At 38.4% G+C, this 15,927-nt stretch overlaps 1 protein-coding gene across 1 annotated transcript in view; it reads right to left on the bottom strand.

Moving 5' to 3' along the window:
• Positions 1–1,232: 1,232 nt before the first annotated feature.
• Positions 1,233–15,927, bottom strand: part of LOC126919833 (palmitoleoyl-protein carboxylesterase NOTUM) — a 33,089-nt gene continuing 18,394 nt past the window's right edge. The window contains exons 2-8 of the mRNA XM_050729455.1: positions 6,175–6,541; positions 5,772–5,832; positions 5,422–5,645; positions 5,031–5,240; positions 4,348–4,624; positions 3,306–3,619; positions 1,233–2,761 (exon numbers count right to left, since the gene is read on the bottom strand). Coding sequence (XP_050585412.1) covers positions 2,424–2,761; positions 3,306–3,619; positions 4,348–4,624; positions 5,031–5,240; positions 5,422–5,645; positions 5,772–5,832; positions 6,175–6,541 — 1,791 coding nt within the window. The 3' untranslated portion in view covers positions 1,233–2,423. The remainder of the gene's footprint in view (positions 2,762–3,305; positions 3,620–4,347; positions 4,625–5,030; positions 5,241–5,421; positions 5,646–5,771; positions 5,833–6,174; positions 6,542–15,927) is intronic.

The raw sequence follows: 15,927 nt of genomic DNA, 5'->3' as shown, positions 1-15,927 counted from the left end.
CCATTTCCTGCGTATGCCGTGGAATATATAGTTTCGAGACAACGACTACGGAGGGAGGGCGAACAGATCGGAGAGTACGCGCCGAGCACCAAGCATCGACGGATCCCGGTTCACCGGGGTTTGGGGACGGATTCTGATTCTACATTGAATTATCACCCTCGCTCGTGGCTGAACAAGCGGGGAGGAAGGGACGGCAGTCGTGAGAGCTAACAGGATGATGATTAGGTACAGGTGCAGCCAACGAGGCGACTCGATTTATCGTTACTCCGCGTTCGATGATGTTTACCGAGCACCGACTATGTATCCTTGGTGTGTATATACAAGCTATAGGCTTCCCTTGAAACTGTTTATCATTCGCCGTATGTGTTTTTCGAATAATTTTGGACGAACGGGAAGATTCAATTTAGTGGAAATTAATTTTTTTTTTGGATTGTATTCATTGGTGTAGAATGGTTGACATAGAATTACAGAGATTGTTATATGATAGAATATTATGTTTTGCCTCCACTGTTTTGATTATACGTAAATAGTTTAGTATTTCGTAGTAATATACACACGAATGGTTAAATAGTTTATTCATTTGTTTGATACTGTAAATTTTAGAAAATTAAACGTATTGTAAAATTGTAGTCAATGAATTAGATTCTCTGACACGTTTTTATCGAAATCCTGTCTTCCTTAATGATTAGGAGGTAGTACATATATTCTGCTACTTTTTACGTAAACTCTGATTATAATTTAATTATGCATTATTGACTTTTTTCATATTAGAGTTCATTAAAATATCTTCAACAAATGACTTGAAATATTACCTAAAAGTATATATACGTGTGTTTCTATTTTAAGCTCTTGTCAAAGAACAAAAACGCGAATGCAATTCGATTCTCTATTCTCTATTCTCTATCTCAAAACTCTATTTCTGCCATTCAGCCATGTCGATGTTCTACATACAAAGAAACGAAGCGATTGATTAAATGGTACACGCAATAAAATAAAAAAACTCTATAACTCGTTTAGTATAACAGATATACAATTTATTTACAGTCTCACGCGAGTACAAAATAACAATGATTTGTATGACGGACGCAAATGTAAGGACAGAGCGTCGAAGAGGATTGATATCGATTGCAACGCGCGAAAAATAAATTAAACGCTTAGAAGAATTCTTCTCGTCTTGATCGTCGCATTTTTTTCTCTCGCTCTAAATAAATAATTAGTTAATCCTACAGAAAAGTATGTATATTACAGTGCCTGGGTACAATTAGATACAATGACCCGCGGCTTCTTTCTATGCGCGCGCGCGCGTGCGCGTTAACCCAACTCCTTAATTACTCTTGTCGCGTTAAACTCTTCTAATCGGCGTTTACAGTACAAAGAAGGACGTTAATACGATTTGATTCGTTGAGGTAGATAATTTAATCAGTCTATGAAGCTGCTTTGTCGGTCGGTTTGCTCGTTATTGGCATCAATTCGCAAAACTCGGTTCCGGCGCATTCTATTGAATCGAGCTGAACGTTAACTTCCAGTTGAGCCCTAGCTGGACATTGAATGCAGCACGACCATAAGCCGGCAGTATTAATACTGAGCGTCTCCAGTTCGAACTTCTTCGGTATACGTGTAACTGTTTCGATATTCCTCGGAAATTGCGTTACTTAATTCATTCGAGCTTTCACAAAAGTTCTTCTATCTTGACCAGTCTATCAATAGTATACAAACAACTTTACTTAATTTATTATACCAGAAACTACAATTCAAAAGATCATTCTGCGAATATGTTGCTTTCTATCTGACCAGGTACAAACGTTGAAGAGGGAAGGATGTTTTGGTAAATTGAACGTCAAGCCTCATGGCTGATCAGCGATCGCGTCACCGCGAAGGCGAGTAAATTAATTCGTAATATGATTATATGCCCGTTTACTTTACCTACAACCTATCAAATAAATTAAATTACTCGGCTACTCGCGAGGTTGGTGTGAATTACACGCTTCACACGCAAAAACGAACGACGAAAATTGTTTAAAGAAATTGTCGTCGAATTGAGTAACTTGCTGGAACATGAATTCGACCATAAAATATAATCGACTCGATTCCTCTAACGAAAATTCTAAGTATTTCATAGAAACTCTAACGAATACTTATGTACAATTTAATGATTTTAAATTTAATAATGTTAAAATTGTTTCAAGAGTCTGAAAAAATTCAAACAAAAAACTATGTTCTCTTCTAGAGACGCATTAAACGCCTTGTTTCCTTTCAGTCTCTTCTTTTCTAAAAAAGATTTCAAGGAAATATTTCATCTTTATCGAACAATGAAAGAAAATGACGGTCGATGAAAGTACAAATTAAAGTCTTATCTTTTTCTCCATCAACATCGTCATTTTCTATTGTTCTTCTTATGGAATGTATCTTCTTAATGCGACGAGTTAGTTCGCTCGTTGCGTAAGAAGATTTAACAGTTCGTCGTGATCCATACTGTTCAACGTTTGTATATCGATACCCAACGCGTTCGCCACGCTCTTCATATCGAGGCCGAAGCTCTTCAACAGCTCGATGAAGTCCATTTCCTCGCCGGTGAACGGGTTGTGGAGCTTTGGGCAGCTGTGATTACACTGCGGCCAAGTGCAACGTTCGATTAACCGGAAGTGGCAGCCCTGGACACACTTCCGTTTGCCAGATGGTATCACCGAGCGCTGCGGTCTGGTACCGTTGAACATGTCTGTATGGTTGGTGTCGTTGTTCTGCTTGTTACCCTTCCGACGACCTAGAATTTCAACGAATTTCAGATGATCCATTTCTTCAAATATGTACATTCTTCGACGAATACGATAAAAGAAATGGATAACGAAGAAAATATAAAGCGTGTTCGGATTAAATAATCTGAAAAAATTTTCACGTAAGAAGCTAATTTGTTGGAAGAGATATGTTAATAATTTTGTTCAAACATAGAATTTTTGCCCCATAAAAAATTAATTTGTTTGCAGGGTTTTGTCAATAAAGTAGTGGCAAAGTGGTTTTGTAGACTGAAAAATTTTACCCCTTCTAATTCAAATAGCATGGATTGCAGAAATAAATATCTCAACAATTGTAAAGAACTACAGAACAAGGTTACTTCAAAATAATTATTAAAAAGATTATGTAGAAGTTACAAAAAGTTATAAAACCAAAAGAAATATCAAAGATATAATGTAATATTTTGCATCCACAATTTCTCATTTAGTAATTCTTATCTATTCATCTAGACACGGAATCATAATTGTATTCATATTTGATGTAGATATATATGTGTATATTATATAATAATTTACCTGTAGATTTTCTGCGCTCGTGTTTCTCCTTCTTCATCTTCGATATCTTATTTCTGTCCCTGCGTTTGCCTTTGTGCTTCCGTCTCTTCCTCTTTTTGTTCTCCCTGTCCTGCATCAGGGCGTTCGACGAAATATTCCTCTCGATCGATTTACCGATCATCGACGATCTGACTTTTTGCAACTCCGCTATGAAGTCGCTCTTTCCGCTTCTTCCCGGTTCAAACGAAGTTCCGTTTCCCTTCGTCAGACCGGATCGTAGTAGCTTCCGCAATGACTTCGCGCACGGCTGGTTCGTCTCAATTGGCGAACGAGTGCTGAAATTAACAGGGACGAAGTCAGTTCGCTGCCAGTTTCGCGTTGAAGCAAGTGAACCGGTGGAAAATGAAGGAAGAAGCGCTTTCGCTAGAACTTTCGCTAGAAAGTACAATATACAACAACTTTGCTTTTGTTGTTCAGTATTTTGTAATATGATGCTGTAAATTACAACATGTATTGCACAACTCAGCTTTTGTTTATTAATTTAAAATTGTTATGTGGAATAGGATTTATGAATAAGTAGAAAAAGATGAAAAAATATGCAGGATACACATAAGATGCAAGATAAGAAATATACAAATTAAAATACTCGTTATAATACACTGTTCAGAATTACTACAGGGTCGTTCTCTATGTCACTTTAATTTTCATTGTCTATATATTCTATTTTTGATAATTGTTTTAAAGACAATTTTTATTACAATTTCAACTCATTTTAATAACATACCAATCTCTTTTTCTGTCAAGCTTATAGGACTCCTTTACTTTTGTTTGCTTAATTAATACACTAAGATCGTTCATAATAGCGATCTCTTAATTATTCTACATAATGTTAAAAGATGAAGCAAACCTTGAATGTGCGTATTCATAAAAATATTCATAAAAATTACTTACGTAATCATACAATCGAATAATATAGTATAATTTGATTTATACAGAATACTTCGTTACCTTTTGTATTTTGTATTCTTGGAAAAATTATTTTTGGAAAAGATTTGATACTCACTCGTTCCGACGGTTCCCAATCGGTATTTGCTCCCAACAGTGCAACGCCTGTGCCAAGGAAATCTCATCTATCTTGACCAACTGCCAATCTCTCTTCGTCAGAACGCTATGACTAATACAGCTCGGGGCAAAGACCGCGCTAACGTTTTCAAATGTCTGTCGCAGACTGTCACCCATCTTGTGTATATAATCCCATTGTTGCTTAGTTACCGGTGCACCCACGTTATCCGCCGACATCTGCGCCTCATCAAACAGCCATTGGAAGACGAACAGCGGCGCTATGAATTTGAAAATGAAAAACAAACATTTTCATTTATTAATTATTTTACACCGAAATTTGTTCAGCGATCGTTCTTTTCGTCGTATATTTTATATAAAGTTTGACGCGCAACTTCTTCCCTCTGAAGGTCTCAACATGAGAAATTTGGAAGAAAAGAGGCCTTTGAATTTTTGAGAACAAATATTTTTCTCACTCAATCGGTTTACAGTGAAGTTTGTTTAATGATTAGCCTTTTTGTCAAATATTTTATATTATACTCGAAACAAGCATCGCGTCTTCGTCTTAGAATCGTCGATTCAGCAAATTTAAAGGAAAATACAGTTCGATCTGAAATGGTCCTCTGAGACGGGGAAATGATAAAATATAATAAACAGAATAAACAGGCAAGATGGAAGTTTCTTTACCAGTCAACGTTGGATATAGTCTGTAGCCAAAGTAGCACCTCCACGGTTCGTTTGGGTACTTGTTGACACAATTGTGCGGTATTCGAGCCTTCCAAAGTTCCATCCCCTTGTGAACAACGTCAACTGGTGACAAACCGTTTGGTGAATAGGGAGCTCTGTCGAGAAACCAGCCCGAATCCGACACACCTCTTATCGCGATATGTTTCAATCCTGCGATTTGTCGTAGTAAAAATTTGAATAAAAAGTTTCAATTAACGTATATAAATAATATTTAATATTTTTATTCGCAAATTTAATGATCTAATAGATCTTTCAAATCAACGTGGATCCGTATTTATTATAATATTGCATTAAGTTCTAAAAAAAATAGAGAAGAAAAAATGTAACTCACCCAGATTGTGATGAACTAAGCTGTGCACGTGATTCAAATTCAACATGACACCGGTTCCACCAGCGCTACTACCAGCCAAAAGAAGGGAGCTTGCATTCTCAAGTCCAAGAGGGATCAGATCCCGCACCACTTGCAGTACAATCTCTGCACCCATGAAGGAGAACATGTCATTCGGTAAAGCTCTAGTACCGCTCCAACTGTCACTCGTGCAATAAGGGACGAATCTAGAGATACAAGGAAATCTAGTTATGAAAATTTGATGATTACGTATCTTTAAGAATCGTTCAATATCGTAAGAAAATTTTAATCCATTTGAGAACAAAAATATGGTCAAGATGGACAATACCTACACGTGATTCGCATTCCACCAGTACGGATTCTCTTCCGGATTAGCTGATAACAGGCCACCAACTGCAACAAATTAGAAATTTTTCTGTTATAGTTTTTAAAATTTTATAACTTTGATGTTAATTTTTCTTCTATCCATAAGTACACGAACGATCTGAAAAGAAACGCCCTCTTACTTATTCGAACTTCTCTCCCATTTTAACTATATCCACTAAACCTTATTGTGTGTTGCTCGAGAGAAATCGAACTCCCCGAGCAATACGACATGTTGTCACGTGTCGCGAAACTCGTTAAACAGCCGACAGACAGCAGGGAGAAGATTGCGGAACGGCGCGGCGTTCCATTGCAAACGTTAGAAAGTGTCGAGTTAGGTGAACATACGACTTTCCAACGGAAGCTACTCACCGTCGCGTGTCTCAGGCCACTGAGTCGACGTCATCAGATGTCTCAGCCTGAGCCACCTGTTTCTGCAGCTCTTATGGTCGTAGCAGTACCAGCCACCTTCTAAAAAGATGATCCACCTCTTGGAACCATGCGACTTTCTCAGGTAGAACCCTGACTGGGATCCGTCGTTACATGTGATCGACCTGTTGCTCAGGTAGACCCTCTTCAGGCCTCTCTGCTCTTCTAAACCGTATTTCTCCAGAATCTTGATTAATTTCTGGATCGTGTTGCTCTGGATCGTTGCCGTGCTAGAAGACACGGAAACGGTGTTCATCGGTTTCTCTTCGGCGGCTATCGTCAGCACAAGAGCCGTCAGGCACACTGAGATCTGAAATCGATGCGAATGATTCGTGGTGCAATACTTTCACTACGCGTAGCTACGTTTTAAACAAATCTTGCTACTTGATGTATTTTTTTACAATGCTGAAGTTTGTGAAAGAATTTGTGGATTATGAGAGCGTAAGTTTGTGCAGTTGGTGGGTTTGCTGCTTTGGTGTTAATACTGTACTTTTTTAGAGTATACATAACCAATCACAAGTTCGAGCATATGCTGGTTTTCTCCAAACGAGCTTTGGAAATTTTGGGGGAAAATATTTCTATGTATCGATGGCTTTATCTTTTTCTGCAATTTCCATTTGGAAAATCCTATATCATGTTTGATCCGCTTAGAAGCCAGCTGGAGCAACTCCTCAAAATTTTCTTAATTTTAGTACAACAATACGCGATAAGTATTTAACTTTGGATCTAACATTTTAACATTTTTTTAAAGTTAAAAAGAAATCTAATTCCCTAAGTTATTGATTTCAATAGAATTGATCAGTTTCACTGAATTATCCTGCAGGAAAATGAACCCAACTATGAAAATTAAATATATTTTACTTATTTATTCTCATTAGTGCACTTCGTATAGCAAATTTGATTTTAAAACGGGAAGGTTACTAAGAGAATTAATTAGTTAAGACACAGTCGTACAAAATTTTCATTATCAAAGATAAAATAGAGTCACGTAATTTATAAAAAGCTCTTTTCTGGACTGAACAATTTTAAATTTTATTCCTAACACGTTTATGCTGAAAAAAATTCCAATCTCGAGCACGTGGTCGGAAATCAAATTAACAAGATAAAGGACGAGAATCCCGTTTCGCGGGACCGCGTTATAAACTGGAAACTCCGGCTGAGTACGTTAATCACCGCACCGTATAGTCTATGATAATGAGCCGACGGAGATACTGTGGCTGAGTGAGCAGAAACTGCAAGCGAAGGAGATAAGCTCTTCATCGTCGGTCTCCCACGTAGTTCGAAAATGACCATTATTCAACCTGTTAGGCAAATACATCTTACGATGGGGTAAACAGGCTACCTGTTCCAACCACTTTGATCCCCTTGGCGAACGAAGGACGTGCCGTCATGTCGAAGAATTCATGCCAGTGGCTTTAATACGTTAGCTTGATGAATCTTAACTAGATTCTCATTATGATGATAGTAATGCATTAATATTTTTTGCTTCCATGGCTCCCTAGCATGTATAGAAAGCATCATGTAGATACTTCACCCTGCTACATTTTTTGCTCACTTCTGACTCAACCATATTTCTTAAGTAAAAACTATCTCAAGTTTGAACAAGATATGAAAAAATTCTTAACATTTCAATTCTATATTTTTTGAGTTACATATACATATTATCGCCTTTACATACTGTCATTGTATATGAGCAATTTTATTTTTAAATAAATTTAATCATCATATATGAATGTAAACCCCATTTCAATCGGCTCTTCTCTTCGTTATTAACAAATTCGACACTCATGACAATGATCCAGCCTCTGCTGGCTAAGGATTGATAAAAACTCTTTCACACTTTTTTCAAATTTACAAACTTTTTATAGGAAGAAAAATACGACTGAAAAATATAGATGGAAAAGTATAGTTGAAGTGGAAATAACCTAAAGGTTGTAGTCAAACTAAAGTTTCAAGCAAACTGGCAATGCAACATCCTTGTAATTTAGTATCTATAGTAACTATGCAATTCGGCACGGGTTTATATTCTTAACGACAAAACGCATACGAGCGTAAAATACTGGAATCTTACGCTCGTGGATCGTTAGAAATATAAATTTGCACCTGTCAAGGATAAAAATCACGCAGCGTCACGACTATTACGAGTAGAAAATCGCAGTGTAACGTCGCGAATCGTCGCCATCGCTCGTCTAGTCGTCTACATCGGGCTGTTAACTATAACGACTATTTCCAACCATCTCTCGAATTTCACCTATACACTAATATACATATACTAATCTTTACCTCGTTCGCAACATTCCTGAGAGACCAAGCGCAACAATTTCAAATCGGCCAATTTCCCTCCCCTTTCTTGATCCCCTCCTTTACACAAGCCTGTAATTTCTCCGTCGACAGGGATTTTCACCGTGAGGGCATAGAAAGCAATAACAACGTCGGAACGGCGCGGTAACAAACGAGCAGCAGGCCCCGGGAATAATTTAAAAGGAGGAAACGTCGTTTCTTCACGGCGCCACTCGCTCTTTCTCCTTCTTTCTCTTGCTCTCCATTACTATAGAGAATATAACTCGTGCGTTTCACCACAACCCCTCCTTCAATCTCTATCTTTCTTTCTCTTTCTTTTTTACATACGGGGTGTCCCAGTAATCATGAGACGATCAGCAAGGTAACGATTTTACAGGAAGGAATAAATCGAAAGTACAGAATAACATTTTTTCATACGGTACTTTGTTTTCAGCAAAATTGAATATGAAGATTTGTTTAGTGTACATGAACTTGGCTAATTGCTACCTACGTACGAGTAAACTACCAGCAAGAGGTTATTCTTCATGCGAAAATAAGCTAAAAATGTAAGGTAAAATTTGTTCGTTTGAAGTCTTATTTAGAAAGGTTCAAGCGTGTTTAGTTAAAATTTACCCAGCACAAGCGTGCTTACTTCATAAATTTTCAAATTTTATCTGTTTGAGAACAGGCCGACCTAGGAAAATATCGTATTCCACATTTTCGACTTATTTTCCCATGTAGAATAAACTTCTGCCAATTATTCACTCCTGCCCTGTCTACAATGAGAAAAGTTAAAGTATACTTGACAACTTTTCAAACCCAATTTTCTCCAGAACGAAGCATCAGATTTATTTTACATTTTCAACTTATTTTCTCGTGTAAAATAGCCCCCTTGCTGATTGTTTCATAATTACCGGGATACCCTGTATAACACGCACATGTATACAGTTGCTTTGTCTGGCTCTTTCTCTCTGTTGGTCCCAGCGTCCCAGCCCAGCAACTCTATCGCGATGTCGGCTACTTAGGATCAAGTTCCAGGTTGCAGAACGGTAGCCGACGGCGGAAACACCTCGGAAACAGAAGCTCGTTCTGGCGGCCAGAGCCAGATGAAAGGGAGCCGCCCAGCTATGGACGCTGGAAAGGAGAAACGTTGTTGCGACGCAATTATGATCGGGCATAATGGGCCGCGAACACCGGATCGGCTTTGGAGCACGTATCGAAACATACCGCTGTCGAGAAAGAGCTCCTTTCAGTACGACCATGAAGCGAAGTACATTTCGAAGATACTTTCGACCTTATTCGAGGAAATAAAGTTGTAAATTGTAGTTTTGTTTCTTTCATTAATATCATTATTATTATTTTTATTGTAATCAGCGTCTTTTTGTCGAAAAGGCAAATAAGCTAAATTGATGAAAAGGACTTATCAAACAAAATCGCATCTTTCTCTAATAAAATTCGTTATCGAAGCTAAACCCGAATGGACACCCTAGTCACTCACGAACCTCGCATCGTTAATTACGCTCCAAGTGGCCTCCACTCGCCGAGGGAGAATATATCAAAGTTCCGTTAACCAAGACTAATCCGTGCCGTGTCGTCGTGGAAGCGGACGAACCAAGTCGTAAATATCATTTACACGGGACTAGGAAAGCCGGAAGGTTCGTTCATCTTCGACCTGAGCAACGTTTCACAGTTCGATGACGCTGGAAATCGCGGAAACACTCTCGCCAATCCCACTGTGGGGAAAATTTCCCTTCTAGCGGGGAGAATCGATCTTTGGAAGGCTGGAACGCGATCGCCGTTCGCTTTCAGACGATTTTACGAGCAGGTTCTGCCCGAAGCGCCGCTGAGAAACCGCGACGAATCTGAACTTTCGGGCAGATCGTAAATAAAATTCACGAGCCCGGACCCTCCCACGCTTTGCGTAACCACTTTATTATGCTGTAAATCAAGCTGTCCGTGCGCACGAACGCCCTTTACCGACGGCCCTTTGCCTCGTGTCTCTGAAAAATTTCGTGAACAAAAAAGGGGAGCAAGAGAGAAAATCTTCACTGTTGTGGTGCACTCCTTTCGCTAAAAACGATAGTGACACGTAAATTTCCGGTCGTGTCACTTTAGTTTGCCGATCCTATGTCCACACTATTAGTTTTGGACGGTTTAGTGTGGCCACCCGTGAACGTTACGAGCGTACGCTTATAAAAGGGTGCCGCAAGGGGTTGTAGTGTTGCAGTAGCATAGGTTTCGGTTTATGACTTTCAGTCCTTTTTGTGCTGTTTTTCGTTGCGTGTATAAGGTTTTATTATACGATGTATTCGATATGAATAATGTGAATAATATGAATATACGATGAATTTCTTACTTGAATTTATCGATAGTTATACTGCTCTCTAAATGTATGTCGGTACATATGTCTATTAATGAGAACAGAATGAAGAGCCTCGATGCAATACAGTAACTATCAATTTAACAAGACTTACAATAGCAAAGCGTGTAAACAGAGATTAATGCTTGTAAGTCTCAAATATGCACGCGTTGCGATCTAAGTAGAATTCACTGCCATCGAATTACGACCGTTTAAAATTTCCAACGGTTTTTAAACATCTTATTAAAATTGAAAAGTGTGAGTGAACAATTTATCAACTATGACATATATACTACATAATAATTTGAATAACCAAGAACCATTTATCATTCATATCGTAGGTACTGTTGTAGTATCTGTATAAGATAAATGAAATTTTTACACGTAATTCTAACTTGATGTCCAAGATTGAAATATTTTGTGCAAAATTCCCAACTCCAATATTATATTTTCTCAATAAAAGATTACTTAAAAGAGCTTAAAACTTTTTGTCCTTTAATTACTTCGATTAATCAGATTTTGGAAGAGATGAACGAGGCGTCGTCCGGCGATCAATTTCTGCAGGGTTGAAATACTGGTCGCCCTATAATCCACTTCCATCCCCTTTAAATTTATAATCCCCCTGGATCTACGTATAATTCGGGCGTGCATCTCAAAGAACTTGTCCCGGTGCTTATGGAAACCCTCTCTCGTCCTTCCCTTTTTCCTCTAGTTCGCCACTCTCTCTCTCTGCCTCTCTCTGGCCTTACCCTGGTTGTTCCTTTTCTCTCTTGCGCAACCAGCGCATTAGAGGGTGTTCTGGGCGTGAAGGTGTCCGTCATAATTTGCCAGCCGGCGCATAATCCCCGTGACAAAGGCCGACAAAGTGACGGTTGTTACTGGCCGCTACCCTTTCTTCAGACTGCTAAGATTCCGGTAGCAGGTAAAGCGTTTAAAGATTTCGGCCATCCGAAACTCGGATAGATGAATCACGGTTGAAAGTTGAGATCTTTTACTGGTGTTTCTTTTGAGTATTTCGTAGATGTTACGAGCATACACATTAGTAGATTGCGAATGTTTGTGCATATAGTTACGAATGCAATCAAAGAAATGGACTCTAAGAAAATATTTATGCCACTTATTAAATACTATAAAGAGTACTCGATTTTGGATATCTCTAACGAAACAACCTCTCGTCAAAAATAAAATACCAATATTTTTATCTCGTGTATTTGAATAACAAAATGTACTTTTATTAGAAATAATAATTGTCTGATATTTCTTTATTTTTTAACGAAGTGTATAAGTTATATATTCATTTTTTTCGTAGCTTAAAACTAAGTCTAAGCTAATCTAAACTAAAACGTGATGCTTGCAGAGTAAAGCGTTATTCGTGCAAATGTTATAAAACTAAGATTTCTCTACGGGTTAGCGTTCAGAACGTCTCCTTTGAATAGAAAGAATTTAATAATCGCGCCGTATCAAACGTACGCTTCGCCAACCGACAGCTGTCGATATTCTGGGAAACCCTTTCGTTACTTCGTCCCTCGATTCCATCTATCCATATCGCCATCGAATTTCACAACGTACAAGCCGCGCGCGATCCGCTTATCGTCTTCTGCATCCTTCGTGCCAATTTCACTATCCTTCCGTAGCTGTTCTTATCCATAAAGAATCTTTGACTCCGTACATGAATGTATGCAAAGAATTCATTTACAAAATTGAATTTTTGTATGTTCTGAAAGGAGCATCGTAAAACTGAGAAAATTCTCTTATCATATAGGAAAGCGTTATTTTATAGATATTAAGTTACACAGAAGTTTAACATAAACGTTTTCTTAAAATTAATCAATCGCACTATTTTAAATAGATTATCTTCATTTGTCAGATAAAAAATTGACCTAATAGTTGGGAAGCTGTTTAGAAAAGGAGCTCATAAGACTTTAGTTCTAATTTTTTAATATTACTTACGTTCGGATTAATAATCGCAATGGCTCTTAAAATATTTCGCTTTTTAATATATACGAAATAAATACAAATTTCATAATAATTAAGCCATTTGTGTCAACAAAAATCATCGAAGTCTTCGTTTCTAATCTTAAAATCATTTCACTCTCAGTACTATCTACTGTTCAATTTCCAACTTTCACTTCAGAATGCGCTCTAAATCATGAAGTTTTCCTATTTAATTTCACCATACTTTCTACCGTACATGCTCAATTCTTCAAGTTCAAGAGGACATTTCAACTTTTCAATTTTTATTTTCTGAATGGAGTCTTTTCTCTTGAATCGATTCAAATTACCGATAGGACGTAGAATCATCGAATTTCGTTCTCAAAATTAACTTTTACGAGAACCATTTTGACTCAAAGGGACACTCCGAGTCCCAATATCCTCTCTTTAGTCGATTCTCTTCGTTATTTATATAGCTTCTTATTTTCAAAATGATTCAACTATCCAACTTTTTCTTCAGAATCGAACTTTCTTCGAATCAGTTCAAATACCATCAAAATGATTTTTTCACTTAGAACCTCAAAGCGAATCTCTTAGTCTCGAGAAAGAAGAAACATTCGAATTCTCAAAGTCTTCTCTTTACCCACCTCCCTTCGTTAGCAGTCGCTACGCCCACGTAAATATCCCTATGTCGAACTTTACAATTTCGTTCTTCCAACTGAATCTTCTTTCTCAAATCGACCAAACTACCATCCAAACGATCATCAAATTTCTGTCTCAAAATCAACCCTTAAGATTCTACACCGAGCCACTTGGACTCAGACACACGAAATCCCAATTCTCTTTGTTATACGTCACGATGTCCGCGTTTCCTAGCGGCTCGATTTTTTCCAGAAGGTCGATTCGTTTCGCGGGTGCTGCGGTGGCCGGTGGTGCGTGGCATTCCATCGAATGCACGCTTACGAGCCACCGGTGCGCCTCTCTTTCTCTTTCCTCTCTCCTCTCGGTACTCCACTCGGTGGACGCGAAAACAAGTTAAAAATAGCCAGCGAGCGGATCGCGGTCGGCACCTTTGAGACCGCGGCTCGGAACCCGCAACAGTCGTTGATCGTTCGCATCGTGTTTCGTCGTCCGGATGTTGATGATGATGGTGAGAGACCGTCTCGTTACCATTACGAGGGCCGCTCACGCAGCCGGCTAACACGCACCGCAAACCTCGCATTACCATAACCGCGTGCACACAGAACCGTCCGCCGCTTCTTCGGGGCTTCCACCAAACGTAGGAGAAGGAAAAGAAGCGAAAGGTAGGAAGAGAAAGAGAGTGAAAGGGAGAGGCGAATCACCGTGGTGTGCTTTCGAGCTTACCGCGGGTTTAACGATCTTACAGCGCGACTCTTGGTGAACGCTTTTACTGCTCGGAGACCTGTTAGCTGCTCTACTAAGATTGACTGCAATTGTCAGCCGCCTTTAGCATCCCCTTTCGTCGAGCGCGCAACTTCAGCTCCCCCAGGGGGAGGTTTAACGTCGTTTGCTCGCGTTTCTATTAAGCCGTCTCGCAATTTCTACATCCTATGTATTCCGGCTTATTAAAATATTTAACTAGAAACTTGGCTTTACTACTATTGTGTTGAATTATGGAATATCAGAAATTGCCGTAGACTGACGGGCTGCAAGCAGATTGAAATTATATTTTTAATTTGTAAACTTTTTTTGAATAAATTTCATTCGTATTTAATTGAATTTATGAAAGATCAAGTAAGATGGAAGGTCTTTACGTATTAGAATAATTTTGTACATTACTGTTACGTGTTTTAAGATTATAAATTGACACACAAATCATTTGAAGCGTTACGGGGAATATATGTGTCGCAATGTTGAACGAATTAATGAGAAAAAGAATAATCGTATAGTACAATGTTGCATTTCCTATGTTGATTCACGGCTGTAGATAAGCCGTATCGGTGGAATGATTCATGCCATGCTTAGCTGTTCGGTCTACAATTAATGAATGGATGCGATAATTGCAGCAACAGCGGATCGAAAATTTGCAACCTAAACCGAAGATAATTTATAGGGATTCCCGATCATCTAATTCTCATTCCAAATGTACAAACGAGCATAAGTTGGAGATTATTAACTGAAAAATTATCTTAGACCAAGAGTCACATCATAAATACCTGTTACAAGTATCTCGTTCTAATAATACGATTTAAAAGATTTTAAAAAGAATTTTATATATCTTTCATCAAAATTTTCTTACCACAAATAAAAGTGGAATATCTTGTATCTCTTACTTTGCTAGCTGTCGCACCCCTAACTCACGCTTTCTTGCACCATGTTAGGGAACTTTCTCCCTTTTGAATTTTATGGTGTCTATGTATGTATATATATATATGTATGACTCCTATATTGAATTTATAGTCTCATGCACATCAACGATAAATATTCAAAAGCACTAAATGTCGTTATACCTTGTTTTAACAGCTTCAAAGTCGTTAAATTTTCGCTGAGTCTTTAATATCTTTAACGCTATTATCATTCTAATTTAATGCTTCTCAAGGGTGCTACAATGGGATGAATTTTACACAAATGTTTTAGTATACGTCTTAAGAAACATGCTACTACTTAAAACATTCGTACACTTCCATCGACTACATGATTTTTTTTTAAATCTTCCCTGTCTTTTCTTTAAATAACGAAAAGACTTCACATCATCTTACTCACTCTTCTGGAATTATTACTTCAATAACGATTGAATAACAAGATCCAAACTTCGATTATTAACATGCAACATGGCACGAATCGCATTTTTCACAACAGCAACAGCAAAGCAGAAGACAGGTAGCTAAGCAAAGAGAGTTTAGGCCAGGCATCCAGTCCGTCTCTAGTTCGTTCAACATCTATCCTCGTCGACAGCTCAATCGATGGAGTCGGTCGCGTATCTTCTGGCGGAAGAGAGCGGCGCGCCGCTTAAAGAGACCGACAACCTCACGGTGAAGAAGAAGAAGAAGAGAAGCATGTGCGCGGAACATCTCAAACGCGCCGTCATCCGTACCCGTACCAAAGATACGTTTTCAAGCGTCGATCGTGCGTTCTTCTCGGCCGGACGATGAGTTTTGAGCCCT

The sequence above is a fragment of the Bombus affinis genome, chromosome 8 (assembly GCF_024516045.1).
Source record: "Bombus affinis isolate iyBomAffi1 chromosome 8, iyBomAffi1.2, whole genome shotgun sequence".
NCBI classification, from domain to species: Eukaryota; Metazoa; Arthropoda; class Insecta; order Hymenoptera; family Apidae; genus Bombus; species Bombus affinis.
Note: the sequence above shows the minus strand (reverse complement) of the source record. Positions and strands in the feature narration are given on the sequence as shown.